The 25392-nt window shown below is 37.6% G+C and overlaps 1 protein-coding gene across 5 annotated transcripts in view; it reads right to left on the reverse strand.

The window, feature by feature from the left end:
• Window positions 1-1014: 1014 nt before the first annotated feature.
• Window positions 1015-25392, reverse strand: part of SGMS1 (sphingomyelin synthase 1) — a 280001-nt gene continuing 255623 nt past the window's right edge. For all 5 annotated transcript variants that reach the window (XM_012723896.1, XM_012723895.1, XM_012723894.1 and 2 more), the window contains 3 exons: window positions 7719-7872; window positions 3738-3904; window positions 1015-2751 (listed from right to left, as the gene is read on the reverse strand). In XM_012723896.1, coding sequence (XP_012579350.1) covers window positions 2572-2751; window positions 3738-3904; window positions 7719-7872 — 501 coding nt within the window. In that variant the 3' untranslated portion in view covers window positions 1015-2571. The remainder of the gene's footprint in view (window positions 2752-3737; window positions 3905-7718; window positions 7873-25392) is intronic.

Raw genomic sequence — 25392 nt, forward strand, 5'->3', positions numbered from 1 at the left:
GTATGTAAACTTGTAGTAATGAACTTTTTATAAAAATATAATAGAGGAAAACAGATCTTACTTTCAGTATTTGCCAATAATTATTTTCATTACTCCTTGCTTTCCACATCAATATGCACCTGGTCAACAGTTAAGGTCCGGGAAAGATTGAAAGTTAAACACAAACCTATTCTAAAATTTTGCCCTGTTTGCCCGAGAGGCCCTTATATATTTTTCTGAGACCTGTCCAAATCTCCACACAGGAAATCTTACTAGTTTTACATTTCTAGCTTGAACACATTTTTTTTTAAAGTAGAGACAGGTGTCTACAATGACTAGCTCCCATTTTTAAACCACTATAGGACTAATCTTTCACTTCTTAAAATTACTTTGTATTACCATTGATTAGCAAAGTACTATTATTCTATTGCCCATTTCATATTTACTTTTCCTTCCATCTAAATTGAAAAAGCAGTATTATTTTAAATTATAGAGAGAAAAAGTTCTATTAGTGGACTTGACTGAAGAATTCAAACCTGGTAGTTTGAATTTACTGTATCTGTGACTTTCTAAAATATATTGTAAAAAATACACTTAACCAGCCCTCCCTGGTGGCGCAGAGGGTTAAAGCACAGCACTAAGAAGCTTAAGCCACTTCCGCATGAGTTCAATCCCTGCCTGCCCCGAGGAGATCCACAAGGCTTGGCAGACCTCTCCTGACCCGCCCACTGCTCCCCTCAGCAGTATACTTCGTAGATTTGCCTGTTCTGCTCCCCACTCTGTCCCTGGTGAATCCTCTTACCCTCCGCGTCTCTAGCCTGTACCCCAGTTCTGTATAAATAAATAAATTAAAAAAAATACACGTAACCCATAGGCTACTGAAAATTAAGAGTACATATAAGGAATCTATAGTGAAAAGAAATGTAATTAACCAGAGCCCCATCTTCAAAGAACTTAGATAAGGAATTCCAAGCCTCAGATTTTTATCTGGCTTTAATGACTTCCTTTAAAACATCTGTGAATAATAACAACATATTAGAAATAACAGCCACTTATTTTAGGTATCAGTTTTTATTAAAAAGTGCATTTTGATTAATTTATGATCTAGGTAAGCTGTTAAGGTATCAGTATACTCTCTGAAATAATAACTTTACAAAGATTTAAAACAAACAAAATTTAAAAGCCTTTTTATTTCCTTCACCATTATTGTTTTACAATACAAATATCACCTTGTGAATACACAAAAAAGTCCTACGGAAGATAATTCTGCTGCACGTAAAATACAGAATGGATAGATATACTTCTTCATTCTTATAAAACTATTTTGTTCTCCACATTGGCAAGTATAGAATAGAATACTTCCCCAAACATACTTATGTTAGGAGTAAACTTAGAGTTACATGCAGTTTCTGCACAAATATATTTTAAAGAAATAGATCTCTGTTCTGTTGTTCATCAACAAAATTGTCATGAGAGTATGGATAAACTAATTTATAGCTTTCAAGTTTTAGTTAAGTGATCATTTTCAAAACTCTCCTTAAAAAAAAAGTATTCATGGCTGTTTTCATAGTATAGTTAAAATTGAACTACCAAATAGGAGATAAAATAATTCAAGTGGTACATGGTAGCCACCTGCTCACAATATGGGAACAGGCTCTGACTTTCTAATTAACTCCCCAATCTTTAATTCATTCATAGCAATTTAAAAACCATAAGCAGCCTTCTGATTTAATTTAGCTATAAATGCAAAATTTAGTAGTGTATACACATATTTATATTTTCATGGAATACTTTATTTTAAATAAAAACATTAAGATTGCCTACTGACCATACAATCAAGACAAGAAAGGCACTAGAAACATAGACAAATTTCTCTCCCAAGAAGCATTTTTAAATTTCAACTCTCTTCTCTCTGACATGTAAAAATCTTTAAATTTGGTTTTCATAATATCATTTGAAAAATAAAGTTAGGAAATACTTATAAAATCACTTTGTAACAGAATCCTTTTTTGCACTTTTTGACATACTGTCTCTGCTGATTTTTACAAAACCCAAAGTTACCAAACCTTTCTGTGTCTGTCATTTTTATTTGAATATCGGTGCAACAGGTAGAAAGATTTCAGAATCAAACCCCATTCAGGTATTTAGAAACCTTCATAGAGACATTTACTAGAAAATGGCTTACAGCCCAATATTTGGGGCAAGAGATATGAAAGTATGTTTTCCCAAGAAAATAATACGCTTTATTTCCAGATGTGCCTGGAAAGACCAGAACTTATGATATAAAAGCTTACATTTATGCTGTTGCATCATATACAAAGGAACATGGTGGTCGCAGGTTATGTAAATCCCAAACTTATGAACAGGGTTATGTGTACAGTGCATGATAGGTTAAATTTTCTTTATTGTTGTCCAACGCAGGTCCTTTGGAGAGGAAAAAAAGATCACAGTGCTGACCAGGTAAATCAATAGGTTAAGTCAAGGTAACTGTTGAAAGAGAACAGGATTAGGGAGGTGTTTATTTTATGGCATCTTCTCTCATGGAGTTCTTAGCACTTAGGACAGTTCCTCTTTCCCCACTCTGTACAGCTGTTATGTGTCGTTCACCAACCGGCTGTATTTAACTTGCCTACCAAGGTGGACTACCGGCCAGGGGAAGGGCCAATGGTAAGATCGAGGCACAATTCCTTGGACATTCTTTTCAAAGTACTGAAATGGCCTATACCACCATACCCTGGCCAGGAGGTTCATCTGGGAAGCTTCTTTTAGCACCTATGATAACAAAAAAGCCAATCAAAGTCAGGAAGAACAATTCATCGTTTCGGATCCCAGAGCAACAAACACACATTTTCTCATTATCTTTAGTGGAAGTTCAAGCACTTGTCATGTTAAAACTCAGACTCCAGACCCACCCCATGTTTATCCACATGCCTATTACCAGTTTCACTCTAAGGCCAACATTCTATACTCTGCAATCATCTGTAAACTGGATTAACACCTTAGCAGAAAACCCCAATTCTGGGAGTGACTGGAAAACTCATAGCTTACTTATTCTCCTATCTGTAAGTAATTATCTCAATTTGATTTTTAGTTACTTTCTCTTTTACAATAAAAATGAACAGGCTTAATGAAATGTTGGTGAGGGCCAACAATAGGAAGAGTATGAATGCAAATCAAGCAGCAGGTAGCCATGATACAGAGAATAATTTTCAGGCACAATGATGGTGTTCTGTGATGTCACTATACTAACTAATGTCATTATATTATGGAATACTGTCCCTTATGTCATTATATAAACCCATTTCTTTTCCATTTTGATTGTGAAATGGATCATTACAAAAAACAAAATAATATTAGCCTACTACCCATTAAAGAAAGAGAAACCTGATCCTGCTTAATGATGCAAGGGGTTAAAGCACAGCACTGTAACTCTATCCACAGCCACTGCAGTGAAAGTTAGAATCCTGGCCAGGGAGGTGACCCACATGGCACAGCAACTTCTCCTATCTCATCTGTTTCTCCCCTCAGCAGTGTGTTTCAGTACAGCTGCCTGTTCTGTCCATTGTGAATCCTCTTATACCCCGCACCTTTGACTTTGACCTATACCCCTGGTCTTGTATGCATAAATAAATCCTTTTTTTTTTTTTAAGAGAGAAACCTAAGATATCTGTAGATTCTTCATACTCTCCCCCCTGCCACACCATTTACATCAAGCCAGGAGCAACTGAAGTTGAAGTCAAATGGGAGGAAAAACTTACTTGCTGATTGGCCATGGTGTGGTACCACCAGAAGAGTCTCGTGGTGATGTAATATGCCACCACCACATCCACAGTGTAGTGGTCATGTGCTAAGAGAATACAGAAGATTCCAACCACGCTGAGAAGCCAGCAGATCCAGTGGTACCACCACAGTCGTCGAGGGGAATCTGAACAGAGGAAAAATGCAGTAACTCCATTATTCCAGTGCCACTAAGGGCACCCAGTCCCACCTTACCTGCAGTCCCCAAGGTTTACAAGGACAAATAGGGGCAGGTTAACAGATCAAGTTCTGTTAAAAATATTGCTACTGACATTTAACTAAATTTACCTATAAATAACTTGGCATGAATGCTCTATATACAAATAAGTACTTTTTGTCTAGAAATCCTTACACAAGTACTAGGCAAAACTTATAAAACTGTCTTACTTGCTTTCTAAGCATTGCAACCATGTACTAGTCTGAAAGTCTTTGAAATTTCCATTTTCAAACACAACTGATGGAATATCCAAAATGCCTAGAGATTCAATTCTAGTCCAAGTGCATTCCTAAAGTCAGGGCAATGTAAAATAAATACTTGTAGTAGTAGTCGTCTATATTCTATGGGGGATGTCAACTGAGGGAAGCATCAAGATCTCTATGAATACAGGTCTTCCCAGGCTCATGGGGGGGGGGCTGATATTTTAGGCAAAAATATTTGAATATGACCTACTCTCCCGCCTGGGAAGAAGTTCAGGATTTTATTTGATTCTCAAGGAGACAAGAGTCAATCATTCATTCAGTCTATATTTAGCATGCATTTACTACAAGCAGGACAGCACCTGCTCTAGCTACTGGGGTGAGTGAACAAAACAGGCAAATTGTCTCCTCTGTGAGGAGCCCCCTCCTTAGTAGGGAAAAGAAATACTAATTATAATAAATAATTATACACCATGTTAGGTGTTAAATGTTATGGAAAAATAAAGTCGAATAGGGTAAGTCAGATCAGAAGTAAAGGTAAAGAGACGTTTGTAATTTCAATGTAGTAGTGGTATTGGTAAGGTTGTTATATATGTATAGTCCTCCATATTCCCTTTCCAGAAAAATCTGATACCCAAATAATACACCACCACATAGAAGCAACTTTCTCCAAGCAATTTTATTAATGTCTACAAATACCATCTATTCCAAGTTTCACAACCTCTCCCTCCCCCATGAGCTAGTTATCAGTATCTTGTTCTAAAGAAGAGAAATGCAGACTTACAGAGTATAAAGGTCTCCCCTCTACCCTTGCCACTGACAGGACAGTGACAGCACCAGGATTCACTATCAGAGTCTATGGCCCAAGTCTTCAGGAATTTCCACCACAGCACAGAGCTGTATCTTTAAGAAGAGTAAGGCTTAACCCCATATTAAAGTACTTCAGGCACCAGCCAGAAGGGGGCAGGAACCCCAATCCTCACCCCCAGGGCTGCTGACATCAGGCGTGTTCCGTTCCCATTTTCTATGCCTAGTAACACCCCAGACAAGGGCGAAATCATGCCCTGACAATTGTGAGTAGACACAATTAGAATTCATTCTGTTTGGTCATGTACTAAGAATAAGCAGAACATTTACTCTCCTTTCTCTTTCGTAGGCCCTGAAATCCATCATCTCTTCACCTGCTTTCCTTTAATATTTTGTAAAATTATGTATTTTATCAATGCAAAGATTTTATTTTTCCTTATACTCCTGCTATGAGTGAAACCATCCAGTAATTTTTTTTTTATTTCTGGCTTATTTCGTTAAGCATGATCTTTTCTAGTTCCATGTGGCTGCAAATGGCATGAATTTATCTGTTTTGATTGCTGAGTAATATTCCATTATGTATATATACCATATCTTCTTTATCAGTTCATCTATTTTTGGACATTTGGGTTGATTCCATTTCTTCCCTATTGTAAATGGGCAAAAGAGCTACCCAATAGGCATATGAAAATATGTTCAGCATCACTGGTAATAAGGGAAATGCAAAGCAAACTAAAATGAGAGACCACCTTACACCAGTGAGAATGGTACATAATAAAAAAAACTAGCAACAACAAATGCTGGCGAGAGTGTGGAAAAAAAGGAACTCTCCTACACTGCTGGTTGGAATGCAAACCGGTTAGACCACTATGGAAAGTTGTGTAGAGGTTTCTCAAACTGCTAAATATGGAGCTTCCATATGATCCAGCAAGTCCACTCCTAAGTATTTACCCAAAGGACACAAAAACAATAATCCTTTAATATTTGAAAACCAAAACGGTGCTTTCATCTTTCAGTCCAACAACTGTCCCTTACCTATGTCCTCAAAATCAATCTCATTACATGCTGACTTTTCTTTGTTAATCACTCTCAGTTTCTTCCACTCTTTTCATCCCTAAGAGCATCATGGTAGGTCAAACCACCACCTTCTTTCCTGGATTACAGAAGCTGCTAGTATCTTAACTTTCTTCTTGGTCTTCAACCATGCCCCTCTCCACTCCATCCTGCAAGCTGTTACAAGAGTGATTTCTTTCTTGCTAGAGGACAAACATGATGACACTGCCCCTCTGATTACAGTGAACACCATATTTTCATAATATGGAACTTAGGTTTCCTTCTTATGGTTCAAAGAATGTTCTGTGATCTGGTTCCTACTTCTCAGTTCATTTTTCATTTTTTATAATTACTTCTGAGTATTATTCTGATTACTACTCTGAATTCCAACAACACTAAAGTTCCATAAAGTGTCACATGCTCTTTCCTAAACACTAACTGACTAGTGTGTGTGTGCCCCCTCTGGGGTACCAGCGACCTGGTTCTACTTGTCACTCTCCACGGAAACTGTTTTTTATCATTTCTTTGAGACTGCTACTAATGTTAAAATATTGAGGACAAGTGAATGTTCTAGAATTAGAGAAATAAAGAGTCTGTGGTTCATTTATACTATTAAAATAGTAAAAGCAGGCCCTCCCTGGTGGCGCAGCGGGTTAAAGCACTGCACTGAGAATCTAAAGCCACTTCCACATGAGTTCGATTCCCGCCTGCCCCGGAGGAGACCACATGGCGTGGCAGACCTCTCCTGACCCGCCCGCTGCTCCCCTCAGCAGTGTACTTCGTCGATCTGCCTGTTCTGTTCCCCACTCTGTCTCTGGTGAAGCCTCTCACCGTCCCTGAGCCTCTGGCCTGTACCCCAGTTCTGTATGTACAAATAAATAAATCTTAAAAAAAAAAAAATAGTAACAGCAATAAAAATGAAACAGAGTCTGATGTCTTGCAAAATAATAATATGAAAGAGAAAAACAGCAGATGATATATAGCATGCTATCATTCATGGAACTTTCAAAAATCATAAAACAATGATATGAAAAATATAAAAATATGCATGTTTTTTGATCTAAGTCAAAAATTGTAAAAACCAAAAAATGATATAGGAAAATGGAAAAGGAAAGGATAAATGGGCTTATTCATATATAACACTTCAGTTTTAAGGGTTATCTGAAACAGATATGATAAATACTAATATATATTACAGCTAACAGTGTATAGCAGTAATATTTCTTTGTTTCAATATAAAATACGTTAAGTACACTTTAGAAGAAAATGTCCTACTCTTGATCATTAGAGTCTCTGTCATTTCTATGAGAATGGAAACATCAAACCCTTATTCTCAGCTGACAGCTCAGTGCTAGGCACTTAAAACACAGCCTCTGAGTGAACCCATGATCCAAGCAGACACTAGATTTTGTATCGTTATGAAAATTCCTTCTGCCTCCTTCCTGTAGCTATAGAACACTCTAATACGTCAGTTGACATTGAGGAAACAACATTCTCATCCAGAAGAGCAATTCCTTCCTCCAGAGCTATTTCCCTGGGTGCCTGCCACATCTGGGTCTGTAGAAGAAACAGCTGATGCTCTTTCAATGTCTCCAGTCTTACTTTAAGTTTCCAGAAACCACGGACAATGGCAGATGAGAAACTTTAGTTTAAAGTAGACTTACACTCTTTGATAAATAAGTAGGTGAGTGTGAGCATGACTGTGTGGCCGCTATACAGATAGTCCCCACACATGTTGTGAGAGCCAGTGATAGACAAGCCACCACCAGCAATGAGCTTCATTATTCTCCGCAGCTGGGCTTCCCAGTCTCCAAAAAGCTGGTGGAAAAGAGAAAACAAGATTCATTGTTAGTCCACATAAAATGTGCGCTATAATTACTATTTATATTCAGAGTTAAGTTATATGATTGTGATTTATAATAAATATATATTTGGTCTTGGTTTTAGTTCCTGACACAGAGCTTCTACAACCTTTGGAATTTCCTGAGAGATAAATGTATATTACTCACATTAAACTTCTTTCAATCACACTTGAGTTCGTGGGAATGAGATGACTTATGGAAAGCACCTAAGGTTGGAGGCTCTTTGCCAGGGGAACCAACTAGGTAATTACAGGATTGCATTTTCAGTTCTACTTCCCCACCTCCAGGGAAGGAAGAAGGGCTGGGTTGAGTTAATCACTAATGGCCAAAAAATTAATCATGCACACATAAAGAAGCTTCCAATAAATAAAGCAAAAGGATGGTGGGCTGCAGAGCTTCCAGGCTGGTGAAAAGTAGAGGAGAGAGTTAAGTGGAGATCATAGAGTCCCCTGCCCTTGCCAGACGCTGCCCTGTGATGTCACCTCTCTGGCAGACTCAGTTATAGCCTTCTGTAATAACCTGGTAATCAATACTTAGGTGGTTTTCCTGAGTTCTGTGAGTCTCTCTAGCAAATTAGTAGGGCTTGAGTATGATAGATGATGGGAATCTGATTTATAGCTGGTCAGTCAGAAGCACAAGTAACAGTCTGAACTTGTGAGGCTGGCGTCTCACACATCAGTCAGTGTGAGCTGAAGTCTTAACAACTGGGCTAAGTCTCTATCTCCATGTTGCCAGTGTTGGAACTGAGTGAAAGAAAGTTGAAAAATTTTTTGGTGTAAGGTAAAATTGCCCCTGCCCCTACATATGGTCACAGAAATGTTGAGTCTAGGGTCTTGAGAGTAAAGGAGACACAGAGGAGTGTTTGTCCTATACAAGCTTATACTAAGAGCCATAAAGTGTCCATCATGAAGTTTGCCCACTCTGCTGTCACTATTCCTTGGGTGGTCATTGAACAGAATATGGTTCTAGAGATGCAGTATGCTTCAGAACCTTCCTTAGATATCAGCTCTTTTAATAGCATGTTTTAGCAAATGTTTACCCAACTTTAAAAAACTGCTAGACTGATTTGCTACCTTAAGGTATGCCATGTTGGGGAAAAATTTCTAGGGAAAATAGAGAGACATATTTCACACGCTTGACTTAGAGAACAATTATTTTATTACCTTAGGTAAAGTAAGGTACCTTGAATTTGGGGCAGTCAAATATATAATATTTTCCAATACGTGATTTGTAGGAACCAAAATGAAACAAGCAAATGAGTAATCTGTATTTTCAATCTTATGAAATTGTGTGGGTAGAATTGCATGCTTTCCTTCTAGTAGAAGTGAAGAAAATTTATAAATATCTCTATCTTTCTCTGCTACAAGTCTGAGCTGGATTCTAGGACTTGAACAACTTTGTTTTGTTTGTTGTATGATTGCCTCTATTTTACGCCTGTCACCATGCTTTTAAATTCTGGTTAGGCAATTTAATCATTCCAACACCTTACTTGTCATTTAAAAATGATGACATTCCAGACTTTGTGAAACATGTTTCATTGTAACTCTAGAAAGTGTTGAACACACCACACAGAGGATATAAATTTTCTAACTCAGGAATCTCCTGAGTTCACAGAAGAAAATAGCAAGACTCCACATCATGCAATTTTAGAAACTGATGGCGAACATGACCCTACATCCTCCAGAAATAAGTGAGATTCATACAAGGCACAACAACCAGGCTTTTTCAAATGCAATATTGGAAAACAGAAAGCTTAGAACAAAACACTTCCCAATTCTGAGGGGAAATAATTCCCAGCTATATTATACCCAGCTATATTATTGACTGACCATAAAATAAAAGATAAATTACTAATGCCATTTTCATATACACAAGATTTCAAAATACAAACTATTTATACTTTTTTCAGGAAATAACAGGGGATATGATCTACAAAGCAAAGGAATAAGCCCTGAACAAAAGAAGAAATGAAATTAGCTAGTATGTCTATCACGGGAAAGCCAATAAGCTGTGTGAAGCAGACTTAGAAAGTGCGTAGCCAATGACTGAGCCAAGGGGCATTTTCAAGGAAATGAAATAAACAGAGCAATCAATAGCTCAAACTGTACTGAGAAAAGTCACATGTGGACTGATAAATACACAGAAAAATATTAAGCAAAAGCAAGGCAATTATTGACTCTATAGGAAATAAAATACTGTGCAGGAAAGGAGAACTAAGGAAACTGCGTAACTTGGCTGTGCATAGTACTTAAGCTAATAATGTGAGCACTAAATAATGACTTAAATCAAGGACAGGAGACTACACTGGAAAGATGGGATAAGAATCATGAACTCTTGTAGTGGGATGTAATTTTACATTAGCCTCACATTCTTCTTGGTGCATGAAAGAAATCAAAGAACCATTGTCCAATATTAGCTGTTATAATTTGAACTCAGGTAAAAGAAATCTATTACCGACATTGTTTTGAGAAAGAATATAATTCTATAGGGACTGGGAAGCACACGGACTTAATTCTGGTCTTTCAAAGCTGGAAAACAAGACTAATTCCTTGTATTAAAAATTATAGGCAGTATTATAAGTTTTAATATTATAAACATACATATACATATATGTGTGTATATATAAAAGACATATCTCAACATTGTCATGCCACTTAGAGACCCTGAAGGCAAACACATATATACAAAAAAAGAAAAGAAAAGAAAACCTATAGTAAGAATTAAAGATAAGAAATGGAAAGATATTCCATGCTCACAGATGGGGAGAGTAAATATAACTAAAATAATTACACTGCTTATACTGATAGATTTAATGCAATCTCCACTAAAACACCACCAATATTCTTTAAAGAAACTGAAAAAAAAAAACTGTTTATATGGAGTACAAAAAAGGTTCAAATCACAAAAGCTATCCTGAAAAAAGAGGAGAAAAATGAAGGCTTCATGCTACCAGACTTTATAATATAAAGCAACAGCACTAAAAATAGCATGGCATTGGCACAAAAATAGACGTATGGGTTACTGGAACAGAATTGAGGACCCATAAATAAATCCACTCATATATCAATACTTAATTTAGATAAATCAGCAATAGCCACAAAAGTAGTCTCCTTAATAAATGATGCTGGGAAAACTAGAAGGCTACATGTAAAAGAATGAGATGGATCATTCTTACTCTATGCACTAAAATAATTACCAAAGGATTAACCACTTAAGATATATTTTTATTTATTTATGCATACAAGAATTGGGTATAGGCCAGAGGTACAGGGGTGAGAGGATTCACCAGAGACAGAGTAGGGAGCAGAACAGGTAGACTGACTGAAATACACTGTTGAGGGGAGCAGCAGGCAAGACAGAAGAGGGCTGCTGCACTATGTGGATCAATTCCCTGGCCAGGGATCCAATTCATTACACAGTGGCTAGCAATAGCTTTATAGAGCTGATACTTTACCCCTGCACTACCAGAGAGGCCCCAGGTTTGACCATTTAAATATAACACTTGAAACAATAATATATATATAAGAAAACAGAGGTGACATGTTCCATGATATCAAAGATAAAAGTATTTTGGGAGCACTTACCCCTTACGACAAGGGAAATAAAAACAAAATTAAACAATTGGGATAAATTCAAATTTAAAAGGTTTATAGATTAAAAAACAACATATATTGTATTCCTATTTGAATGAGAAATAATACTCTCCATTACCCAACTAATACAGGGTTAATACTCAAGATATATAAAAACCTACATCATTTAATTAAAAAACCCAAATCTCATTTAATAATGGGCAATGGAGCTGAATAGAAAATTCACCAAGGTGATTATCCAGTAAGCCAATAGATACATAGAAAAATATTCACCATTGCTTCTAACAAGGGAGATGCAGGTTAAAGCCACAATGAGGCACCATGTCAACCTGTGAGACTGGCATGGGAGCAGTGCAGACAAAGAGGAACACTTAAACTGCTGGGGAGACAATAAACTGGTGTAGACATTAAAAAAATAAAAACCAACAAAACCTAAAAATGGAAGTACCACATGACCTAGAAGTCCCACTTCTGCTCACCTATCCATCAATGACAAAAACTATTTACTGCGTGTGCAATGTTTATTGCAGTTATTTACAATCTAAGTGCCCATTAATAAAGACCGGCTCAGTTAAGATATGACATATTCACAAATGGAATAATATTCAGTCATAAGGAAGTACAAATGCTCTAAAAATGAAAGGAGTCCAAACGAATTATGTGTGGTAAAACAAGTGAGAATAACAAAGACAAATAAATGCTGGGTACTAGACATTCATATAGTAGGCACTGTGAAATACTTACTAAAACTTGTGGACATTAATAAATGAGGTGAAGTCTCTATGTTAAGAGGGGCTCAAAGGCATTTAAGGGTTGGTAGCAGAAGGAAAATGTTGCCCAAAACAGGATTAAATTTGAAATCCATGAGACACAGTAAAACAACAATAGGAAAGTAGAATGGAGTAGGGGTAAGATTAGAGGACTATTGTTTTTCATACGTCATATAGAACCATTTTATTTTTTAAATTGTATGCAGGTATAAACATAATTTTAAAAATTTCCAATTAGTATTTTGGTCAGGGTCTGTTATAATTTCAAATCGCCCTTCCAAAACTCACTGCCTTTTGAAAACTATAAATCATATTCCCAGGCCCTATCACCGCATAATTTGCCTTCCTATTATATCTGAAAAATGTTTTGTGGGAAAACTGGATATGTGGGGTAGGAGAAATTATGAGGTAAAAAACGCACTAAGGAAAAACAGACAAAAGTTAATGCTGTATTTACTCCAAGTGCCCTGATGACACCTAAGCTTTCTTTGCAAAATTGAACCCCTACAAGAAGTCTCTTTAAACCAGAAAAGAAGAAGAATGTTTCCAGCTGTATAAACAATTTTAATTGTCTTTTAAAGCAACAAGAAATGGCAAACTTTAAAACAACTAGAGCAGAAACAAGTTATCACTATCATGCATACTGCACATATAAATCATATAAATCAGGACCAATTTAAGAAAAATTTATCAAAGGGCAAAGGGTGTGACCAGATGGAAGCATAGATTCCATCAAGCAAAGAGAAATAAAAATTAATTAGAACAGTTCATTATTTTCCCACATGAAATGAGCCAGGCTAAAACCACACTAGTAAAGGGCAGGGAAAGGAGACTACTGGGGTGTTCTCAGGCAGGTTTGTGGGAAAGGCGGGCCACGGGGTGAAGAAAAAGAGCAAGAAACTGTCACAGGACCCTTCGTACTTTTTATTTTAAGTTTCCTTCCCAAATCTACCACTACCACTTTCAGCATCCTCTGAAAGCTGCTGCACACATTCTGCTCTGTGAATTTTGTTGTTGCTGCCTTTGGGAAAGTTGAGGCAGGGTGCTCATTGCACTGCAACTATGACTGTAACCTCCCCTTCAGTGGGCTTTTGAGCATTCATTTCTGAAAGCAGAACTAGATTGAGAGGCACGGTCATCAACACTCTCAGCAAGCACCACAAAGCTGTGACAAGGTCTTAGACCTGCAAGACTTAACGTGTGACTTAAGGTCTCCTAGAGGCACTGAGAAATCAATAATTTAAAAAAAAAAAAGGCAATTTTCTTCAACATCTAGTGACTGACTGAGAGATTAAACTGGCCAAATCACTTCCACAATAATAAGGCACAGAAAGAAACCAAGAGCAGAAGAAGGCAGGAGAGTCATCTGATTCAGACCTGTCAGAAAGTCACAAGCAGGGAGTCTTGGATCATGGAAACACAGGCTTCGCCAGGTATTTTGTCAACACTCAGTAACACAAAGCTCTGATGAGTGCCTATTCACCTCCATTCTGTCTGCAGATGGTCTAGTGCACTTGCTCTTTTTCTTTTACCTGCATTTAGGAGCAGAATTTACTCAGTTTCAGTCCCTAATGGTAGGAAAGGAAGCATCTGGAGCTAAAATACATCAAAAAATGCTGCACAGGGCCCTCCCTGGTGGCGCAGCGGGTTAAAGCACAGCACTGAGAATCTAAAGCCGCTTCCTCATGAGTTTGATTCCCGCCTGCCCCGGAGGTGACCACATGGCGTGGCAGACCTCTCCTGACCCGCCCGCTGCTCCCCTCAGCAGTGTACTTCGTCGATCTGCCTGTTCTGTTCCCCACTCTGTCTCTGGTGAAGCCTCTCACCGCCCCGAGCCTCTGGCCTGTACCCCAGTTCTGTATGCACAATAAATAAATCTTAAAAAAAAAAATGCTGCACAAATCATGATTGATGATAGTTTTGATGAAGGTCTGAAAGGGAAAACTAAGGCACAGAAAGCCATAAACTGCTCCTTATCAAGGCGCCGCCCTGAAAACTCAGTAAGGCAGATCCTGAGTCTCCTGACTTTGGTGTTTGAATGGGACCAAATTTTCTGACTCCATGTATCAACTCTGCTACCTGAACCCGGTCAGCCCCTCAAACTCCAAGAGAAACCAGGATGTGGATACATATGCAGTAACTTGGTACTTTACAGAGTTAATGTCATACTGTCACACTTGACTCCAAGAACAGGAACAGACAGGTGTATCTCAACGTCCTCAATCATTCAGTCGCTCGTTTACTCATGGAGTGAATCTAACTACCACAAGGAGAAATCACTTTTAATCTTGTTATGAAAGAACATTCTTCTTTTCAAAATGGAAAATTCACTATGATGTGAACTTGACACACCAGGAAAGTTGCTCTTAAACACCCAGACCACAGATTAGACCTGCCTAGGGAGTGAAGCTGTGGGAAGCAGGAAGGCCAGTAGTGTCCTGTTGCTCCTAAGCGGCCTGCAGCTGAGAAACACGCTACACACCGCAGTTCCACCCTCTACTTCAATTTTCCAAATGCTTAAGGCCCCAAACAGCAAAATCATGCCACATCCTGCAGAGAGCCCTTCTAACCAACAACAGATGCTTAAGAATTAATATAAGCTAGGAAAATGCCCTTTAGTGTGACCTTGAAGTCCACACTGGGAAGACTGCTTCAGAGTTCACAGTAATGGTAAAAGGCTCAACATGTCCCTTATAATTTCTCAAACCTTTCTACTGTTACTTGATTAGCCAGTTAAAAAAAAAAAAAGTACTGTGGTTTTCATGATAAAACATGAACTTTTGTTTGAATGGAATCCAAGTTTTTTTTTTTTTTTTTTTGCACATGAGAATCTAAGCAAAGGTTACAGTCACTTTAGTTAGTTAGAGAACCCCATATTAAAGAGTGAGCTTTCTTTCAGAAATTACTCCTTTGCTTTGGAAGAGCTCTCATGCTTCGTTTTGCTTCAGGACTTCCCCAAATGAGTTCCAGAAAATCTGTTTTCATAAATATAACAACATTTTAAACCATTAAACTAATTTCTAAAACTCAGCTTATCTTTCACCTCTGCATTTTGGAGTGGAGTGGCATGAATCTGCAATCCTGCACTGACAGCCACTGCTTTTGCTTCTAGCACTGGTGTTCATCTTTCTCTTGCTTTTTGAGGGAATTTCACTTACTCTGGCAATTTCTTCCCATCCTCGTAATCTTAGTTACCAAACTTCATTTATTTGTATCTACTAGTTTTTGTAAGTATTTTGCTTTGTTGAATAGTTCATTACATAAATACACTAATATACAAAACTGTCATTCTGCCTTGCTTCACTGCACACAATTCCCTGGAATTCCTTCCATTTTTCTGTAAATTGCAGTATTTCAGGGTTTTTTTTTTTTTGGTTGAATGGTATTCCATTTTGTGGAATCTTGTTTATCCAATCATGTATAAGTGGACATTGAGTTTGTTTCCATGTCCTAGCTATTGTAAATAATGTTGCAGTAAGAATTATAAAGCAAACAATTTTTTTGGAGTTGATTTCACGTTCTCTGAGTATCAAAAAGATATTCCAAAATTGTAACAGAATATCCTAATTATCTCATCGTACCCACACAAGATGGCCAATTGGTTAAAGATGATTCTACTGTGTCCTTTTTCAGGGTCTGACTCAGTTGGGCTGGGATCCAATCTTATCTTTTACCTAAATATTATTGCCTTTGGGTCCTGGAAAGAACCTGCTATTACTGCAAACACCTCCCCAATGAGCAAAGGCTGGACAACCTCCAGGTTCACTGCTGCTGTTGTTCTACTGAAATGCTATCCATTTTACATGTTATTTAAATAAATATAGTTAAATAGCTAAAAAAATATTATTTATTCAATGAACATTTATTTGTCTTCACTGTTTTATCCTTTAAATCAAACCCCCATTTCAGTTACTTTCATGGATCTCTTTCACACATTACACATCTTTTGCCTCCTTAAACTGTTTTCAATTTGATTTTAACTTTCTTTGCTTTATACTGCACTGTGTTATTAGGATGGTCCAAAGGTGTCCCAAGTTCACACTTATAGGTCAACAATGAGCATAAATCCATCCCACGCTCCAGTTTGAGTTAACCTCGGGAGCTCTGGAAAAATCATTTCTACCTTTCTAGTTTCAATTCCGTCATGTGTAAAATGGCAAGAACACCACATCTTATCCTTGACCCTCACTGACATGAGAAGTAATATTTGTAAATGTGATTGCTAAAATTATATACCACTGTACAAATTTAAAACAGCATTTCTACAACCAATTTAGGTGAATCTTCTGGTGGAGGGGGATTTCTTGAGTGAGAACTTCAATGCCTAGCAGCCAACAAGGGAAATCTGGATGCTACTTCTTAAAAATACAGCCTTCACAGATGCTCATCTGTGATCAGAAGAGCCTTTTAAAATATCTTCCTCCAGATGGAATTGTTTCATTCTTGGAAGATGAAGTTTCCTCCACAAATACTGTATCTACCACAAGTGATCTAATGTAGAAAGCCTTCACGAGACATATCCTCCTAGAACACACATATACAACTGGTAAATAGGCTTTTCTCTCTACTAAACTCAAACGATTTGACTTTGCATCTATTGTTCAGTAATCCAATATCCAATATATTCATTAATTCCTATTTCAGGCAGGCTTTTTATCAGGGTGAAGTGAGGTAGGGTCTCTAAGTAATTATCAACAGGGAAACACTGCTGATTCTCCAACTAGAATCCTCTTTTCTCCAGTAACATCTTTAACTTTTTTTTCAAATGTTCTTGAAAGTAGACTTATCAAAGACTTGATAAAATCTTAAATAAAGGTCAGCTATTGATTTCCCATTCACCCACAATGTTATTCATTACATTAAAGAAATGTTCTATTTCAGCCAGTCAAGGTTCCCTTTAATAAAACTGTATTTGCATTTAAGTATTCAGAGATCCTCCAACCTGCCTTGTCATAAAGTGAAATGTGAATGGGAAAAAAAAAAATCTCAGATTTTTCTCTTGACTATTTCTTAACCTAAAGTAGAGTATAATGAACATTTGTAGCCCCTTAAGAATCATACATAATCAACATGTGCCACATTTTGTCTCTTTGGTCTCCTATTTTTGTCTTCCTGGACTATTTGGATAAGGCTAAATACATTACCCTTAAAAGGAAAGATTGGGATGTTCATTTTCTTCTTAGTCATACTCCCAAAACTTTACAATGACACAACCTTGTCACAGATAACAGACATCCGTAAGTCCAACTTCTTTCATAGCCCCACCTGCAATCAAACTAGGATCCAAGCAGAGAATCTATATTGATGTCATTTGTCAATACTCTAAAATTTTCCTTAGTCTTCTGTAGTTTATTGCTTTTTAATTTTATTTTATGACAATGACTTCTTTGAAGAGTCCAGTATACTTTCTTTCTTGAATATTCCTCAATTTGGTTTTATCTGAGTGTTTATGCTTATATTTAGGCTAAATGATAGGAATATCACAGAAATGATATGTCCACTTAGTGCATCACATCAGACCATGTGATGTCAATTGTACTGCTAGTGGTTTGATCCCTGGGTCATGGAAGTGTTTGATATATTTTGCCACTAAATATACACACCTTTGCCCTTTATAATCAGTAAAGACGTTGTGATACTGTGGACATTATGCAAATATTACTGTGCCCAACCTTTCATCCAATGGATTCACATTCATTGATGAGTCTTACTTGACTTGTTATGACAGAGGTTGTAAAGGCTGATTTTCTATTTCTAGTATTTCTTTTACATCTTCTTTTCTTCCTCAACACTAATTTTTAAAATGCTTAGGATTAATATATTACACTCAATTACTGTCATTATTCATTGTGATGCTCAAACAAGGTCACTGAAAGTTTATCAGTGGGGCAATATGGCTTTTGAATGGAATACACTGGCCTGTAATGTCTGCTGTCTCTGGAATCTTTCCTCAGGATGAAAGGCTCATTGTCTGTCACACTCAGACACTTGGACAGTGCTTCACACTAGATGACTGTTGCTATGTAGAAAATCTCCATCATATTCCCTATGTGTCCCAAACACAGTCCTCTCTACAACTCAAGGCATCCTCACCTCTAACTCAGACCACCACACAAAAGCAGCCTCACTTGTCTTACCTCAAATGAAGTAATTTAGGAACAGAGATTTAGGCCAATCTTCTCACCTTTGCTCCTTAGTACTCTTAGTACTATAAGCAATAGGCAGGCCAAGCATCTCTCAACCAACTGCAATCTGCTCCCTTTCACTGTTGTGAGAAATACTGGCAACAAAGCCTTCAGCATTCTCTCTTCCATGAGCAGGTTTATATAATGTGGCACCACTCTGAGTCTGTCTCCCCTCCTCTCTCCCAAGCAGCTAATCACTACATCCCTGGAGTGATGCCATTCAGAGACAGATGCAATCACATAATACTCCCTGATAAGTTTTTTTCCTGACTTTCTAGAGCCAAACTCCTTAAAGAAAGTCCAATCCTTAGAAGGATGACATGGCTCCTTAAAACCTGCTCTCAACTTGCCTCTCTGGCTATCTCTTTGACCACAGTTTCCTCTCTCTCCATTCTCTTTCTTCCACTTGGAAATCTCTTTTCATGTTCACCTGGCAAACTCCTACTCAACCTTTGGAGGGTTGGCTCAGAAGAGCCCCTGTGCACACGCCCAGCAGAGTTTGCCACTTTCTACTGTGTTTCCATGACAACTGAGTACCATGTGCCCATTACACCAAGGACTGAACAGGAAAGAGAGTAATCAGCTGGGTTACATGGCTGCCATGGCTGCGGGACGCCAATTTCTGAGAGAAGGGTGTGCTTGTTATATATTTGTGTATTTTCACATTTTAGCATGCACAGCAGTTTCTCTAAACATATTGATATAAGAAATAAACAACCAGCTTTTTTTTTTTAATCAAAACAAGTCGCATAAAAAAATCTGACAGTCTCACAATCTGGGAGTGTGAGTCTCCTGGTATTGCTCACTTAAATAAGAAAATGATTTAGGAAGTGTCGGGTTTACAAAATCATGTAAAAATTCATATAGCGAATTCTCACTATTAAGGAAAGGAAACTACTATGGAAAGGAAAACAAGTTTAAGTAATGGACTAACAAATGTACTGAAACAGTAACAGCAAGTAGATATGGTCAAATTCTTCTTTCTGTATTTTTTTATTGCATCTATAATTACTGATATTTCTTTGACATAGAAAAAAAACCATCATCTTTGTTTAAAAGGGAGAGAAGGAAATGATTTACTGCACTTCTATTTTCTCAGTCTCTGAAAAATAAAAAGAATGGAGCAAGAAATGGGTAAGTAGAGACTTGGCATGAGGAATACTAAAAATCATATGGAAGAAGTAACACAAAATGAAATGAACAAAAAAGGAAAATTACATTGACAATAACAAACTGGAAGCAAGTATAAAATTAGGTAAAACCAAGCACTAACAAAGTTCCACAAAATTCAACAGGATGACACAAGGCTATTTTGGCAATAGAACACAAGCTCTATTTTGAAATGCTGAAAAGGATAGCAGAAGTTAATTATAATATCAAAATTTATCAGTGAAGAAGGAGAATGTATAAAAGAACTGAAACAGGCTATAAAAATCCTAAAGAGCAATGGGTCTTTGCACAGTAAAATGTAGGCTGATTACTACATCATGGCCCAGTGTGAATTGAAGTGCTTGATCTTTCTAATATATGAAATGCAGAAAAGCTGACAAAGACAGAAGAGAATGTGCAGGTCTTTGCTATTATATTTGATTTGTACTGTTCCACTAGAAAATGAACCTCAGATGCAACCCAAACATGACTCTTGTCCAACACTAGGCTATGTTCACATATGTTGGGGTATTAAGGGGGAGAAAAAGAAACATGTTTTTCAAGTTCAAGAGCATCATTTTCACTGAAAACACTTTAATCAGGTTAATGCATTAGCCAACTAAGTACAGGTTTTCTCCACTATACAGAGGTAGAACACTCTTATTAGGTTATATTTTGGGTTTAGAAACACTCAAAAACTTTCCCATATAAGTGAATGGCAAGAGTACTCCCACACCCCAAAAACAATCTATCAGATCACACCTAGTTGGAACAGCCTACTTTCAGACAGGAGGCAAACCTGAATTCTGCTGTAACATAATTCTCTTTTTGAAGGAATTTATATCTAAGGTCACCATGGAGACTACAAAACAGAACCCAACATGCATCTCATTTTAACGAGTAACCACTAGATTAACTCATATGATTTCTAAAATTAAAGTTGAAAACAGCACAAGTAATTTCTTCTCTTCTGGTAGCAATAGGCTGCTGTCTGTGAATCTGACTCCTAAGGACCCCGATTTCTTTTAGTTTCTTAAAACAGAAAAAAGTCTTTCTTAAGAAAGCATAGAACATCACCAAAAATCTCAAATGCTGCTACCTTTAAAACAACAACTGAATTCTCAACAGTTAGAACAAGATAATAAATGGTAGTTTCTTAGTTTGTATACATATTCATTGGGGTGAAATTGTGATCAGTGTTATGGGCTAATCAAGGCGTCAAAACTGTGGTAGTAGAATTTCTGAAGAAAAGGAAAAAAAAATTTTTTTTTCCCAGTAACAGCTCTCAACAGATTCTAGGTGACTGAACTTTTGACAGTGGATACACACTTTCCACAAAGAACCAAATAGACTGAATTTAAGTTTTGCTTGAAATACTACTGACATTTTTATTTGTTTGACTCAAAGCCAGTTTCTTTGCTTTGAATGACTAGTATCTTCAATAATGTTCCAATTTTTTTTCAACATAGCTAATTTTTGTTTCCATTTCTTCTCTCCCCTTGATACCAATGGTAGTAGTAATTTTTACTACTCATGAGTCTGTTTTTACATAACTTCAACAGGGAATGTTGTCTGCTTAAACTAAAGAAATTGGCAATGTACTTCAATGACTTTGCTTGGCATTCTCCAGGAACTTCAAACAGAGCTGAACCAAGATGAACATCTGCTTTGTTTGTAGGGTTCCAGAGACCTCCAAAGAAGGTGAGGAAGCTTGCCTCCACTGGAAGGACTGGCCTCCTAAGAAAAATATTGAGCCCTGGTAACCTCGAGAAGAGGTGACCCCAGGTTGAATCTGCTGAAACTGACATTGTTCCTGAAGCCTACGTGGACTGGACATCAACTGTTCACTCTGATACTACATGGAGTGTTCTGACAAGGCCATCTAAATATTGCTGTTTAGTTAGTCTGCCCTGTGATTTTATGCAAAAATAGAAAATTAATTAAAAAGTAGCTTGAGGCCCTGGTGGTGCAGCGGGTTAAAGCACTGCACTAAGAAGCTTAAGCCACTTCCGCATGAGTTAGATCCCCACCTGCCCTGGAGGTGACCACATGGTGTGGCAGACCTCTCCTGACCCGTCCACTGCTCCCCTCAGCAGTGTACTTTGTTGACCTGCCTGTTCTGCTCCTCTGTCTCTGGTGAATCCTCTCACCCTCTGGTGAATACTCTCACAGGCATCTCTGGCCTGTACTCCAGTTCTGTATGAATAAATAAATAAATCTTTAAAAAAAAAAAGTAGCTTGAATTTGTAAATAAGTTGTACATTGTTAGATTAAGTTGGGATCAAGGTTGAGAGAACTTGTTTTTAGAGAAGTTAAACAAGTTTTTAAAAATTTTTTCTTCTTCCTGTTATTTTGATATATATATATATATACACACATATATATACATATATATGTATATACATATATATGTATATACATACATACATACAAACATACATATATATATACACACACATATATACACACACACACATACATACACTGGAAGTTTTTTCTCCTCACCTATAATGATGGACTATTTTCCAGCAATGACTATCATACTGGGAATTCATGAATACTGCTGGTGACTGCTGCTTCTCTTGCATACACTTGAAACCTTACAAAGACTGGAAACCTTATGGAGACTGTCTCTTAAGACTACACCTTTAAGACTACACCCTGTGATCTGTGCCACCATAGGTATAGTGGTATGAAATCAAAAGAAGAGAATTGTTAAGGGGAAGGATGTCCTAAAGGAACTGTGCAGAGTTTTGTGCATTCCACTCCCTACTTTAGTAACTGGAAAACTACAACTCCCAGCAGTACCAAGGAAATAACTGCGAGAACCCAAGGGCGGAGCTAAGCAGGCATTCTGGGACTATGGGGGATAAATAGAGAGAAAGTTTTTCAACTGTCACTCTGGAGAGGTAACACTCTTTCTCTCTGGAGCAACAGCTCTCAGACTGTGACTGGGGGCTAGCAGTTAGTTTGTGACTAGAGTTCCAAGTTAGCCGAGCTGGTAAAATATTCCAGTTACTTTGTATCCGTCTCTCTTCTCCTAGGTTGTCCCTTTTCCTTTCCACTCTTTGGTAATAAAACCCATTACCCTTCTTTTGTGTATCTGCAGAAGAAAATTACATTTTAAGTGCGCGGGGGAGGACCCACAGACCAGCAGCCCAGCTCTCCACTCTGGGCTACCCCGTAACAAAAATTGTGGTAGTGGAATATACATAAACCGAACAAAAGGTCAAAAAAAAGAGACAAAACCGGCAAGTTGACCACAGAACTGAGATGTATGTACAGCAGAGGAGGAAGTGGGATAAGGGTCAAAACAGGGGAAGGGAAGAGCACAAGGACTATGATGATGGGAAAGGTAGCTTGTGGGAGGCTACAAGCACTACACCTGTAAAAATGAGCAATGCAATAAAATAAATTAAATCATAATAAATGAAAACTGTGGCAGCTTCCAGTATAAGACTTGCGCCAAACACACTGGGATACAGGACAAGTGCTTCCCAGAAAGTATTATTCTAGAAACTGAACACACCTACTTCCTTTGTGTGTTTCACAGGGACTTGCCATGACTGCAGTAGCATTTAATGGGAGCCCCACTTTTCTTCCTCATCTAATCATTTCACCAGATTAGTTCTCCAAGTGATTATATTCTGTAAAGAATTCAATGTCATCGTTATGAATGAACAATAAGAATAATTTTCAAAATTACTACTACATATATTTTTCTTAGAATTCATGCATTGAGAATGCTGGTGTTAAGGGAAGAATTAATTATTATAATTAGGGTGTTCAACATAATGGGTGGTTCACCTGACTATGATAAAAAGAAAGACCTACTCTAATGCTCAACTATCTTCCCCTAATGCTCAACTATCTTTCCCTATAGCTTAATGACGACTGATAACTCGAAGAGTATCCACCAAATGACATGACTCAATGATGTCTGAAATCAATGACAATCCACTCAAGGAAGCACTGAACATTGACACCTTGTCTCTGGTCTTTTTATTCACAACACAGCTTTCACACTATCTAGAATATGGTGAATCACAAACACTAAATTTCTAGCTCAGATTTACCCCTCAACATCAGACAATATTGCTAACTATCCCAGATACCACTTAGAAATATCCTAGGTATCTCAAACTTTGTTCAAACTAAAATAATCAACATCCCTTTCCTCTTTACTCTATAATTATCCCAGGCTAAAATCAAATTACCTTTGAAATCCTTCCTTTCTATTTTCATTCCCTACATCAAATGTATTATCAAGTTGTATTGATTTGGCACTTAAATATTGTTAACATCTCTCTTATTTCCATCACCAGGGCTAGTGATTTAGTTCTAGGTTATTATGACAGCATTTTACACATTTATTATATTATGTTCATGTGTGGACTAGGTGATTTTAAGGTTCTCTCCACAAAGGCAGGGATTTACCTTTATACTCTAATACCTAAGACACAGTAGGTGCTTAAAACATATTTGCTAAATAAATTTTCACTGGATGAGTAGGAATCCAGAACTTGGTTGGAGCATGATAGAAAGCAATCACAGAAAAAAAAAATAGGCATTTTAAGATAGCCATGATATTCCATGAACTGGTAACTGCTGATACCAAAGAATAACTATTCATTAGGTTCAATGTACCAACAGCACTAAAGTTATGCAAATGAAATGTCCCAAATTTTTAGATACTTAATAAGGGATATAACAATAAAATGACATTATCTTTGATTTGATTTAAAATACTTCCAAGTAGAAAAAAATAGATGAAGCAAATATAACCAATGCTGGTCATTTCTGAATGTGGGTGTGGAAAAAAAATATGAAGGTTTCCAATAAGTTCCTCTATTTTGGTATAGATATGAAAAAATATCAGAAAAAAAATTCAAGAAACACTGTTCTACATAAAATTACTAAGATTCAGTGAGTTTTTACTAACAATTTTTGCTAAAGTGCCCAATCTTTTTACCCCTTGTATCTCAATTTCCAAGACTATCACAGACTGATGCCCTAGGTGGGATTCCTGGCAACTGCATACATCAGGAAACATTCCGAGTTGTAAATTTGCACACAGATCCTGCCATTGCTCCTGCCTTTTACCATGAAATCCTTGAGTTGCTTTTGCTGTGAGAGCTTAGATATATGATGGCTCGCACTGACTTTTGTCAACATTGTAAGTGCCAATGGTAGGCAGGCCCGGGCTTGCTGGAAACCAGGTACAGCTGCTGAGATCCTGAGAAGAAACAGGTTGGAACCAGAGGGAAAGCAGGGCTACACAGCCCATGCCCTAGACACTGGCGCTCAGCCCCATCTTCAAGTGTGTTTGGCCGATCACACTTCTATTTAAGATGGCATGACATGTTCCTCGGTGGAAACGTTCCTAGTGCAGACAGACTTTTTCAGGAGTTGAATGAAAACTTAAGCAAATGTCCTAAAACATCAGCAACCACTGCACATGTACTGCTCATGAAGCAAGCCCCAGCCAAAGTTTACATCAGTGGATTCTCAATGACAACAGGGGATTTTCTAAAAAGCAGGAGTTGCAGGCAAGTGCTTGAGAACTTTTGTATAGAATAAAGGTGTGAGGCTGGTTTCTTGGAAAAGCTAAAGAGCAAATGGAAGGTGCAGAGAGGTGGGACTGCAAGGAGAAAGTTGGGACATTTGTTTTTCATGACACCTTCTCCAGACTTAAGAAACAGTTCATAGCAAAAGTAGAAAAAATTAGGAAGTGTCCAAAAACGGGGGGGGGGGGGGGGGGGGGGGGGGGGGGGAAGGG

The sequence above is a fragment of the Condylura cristata genome, unplaced genomic scaffold, assembly GCF_000260355.1.
Source record: "Condylura cristata isolate star-nosed mole 26May11 unplaced genomic scaffold, ConCri1.0 scaffold00011, whole genome shotgun sequence".
NCBI lineage: Eukaryota > Metazoa > Chordata > Mammalia > Eulipotyphla > Talpidae > Condylura > Condylura cristata.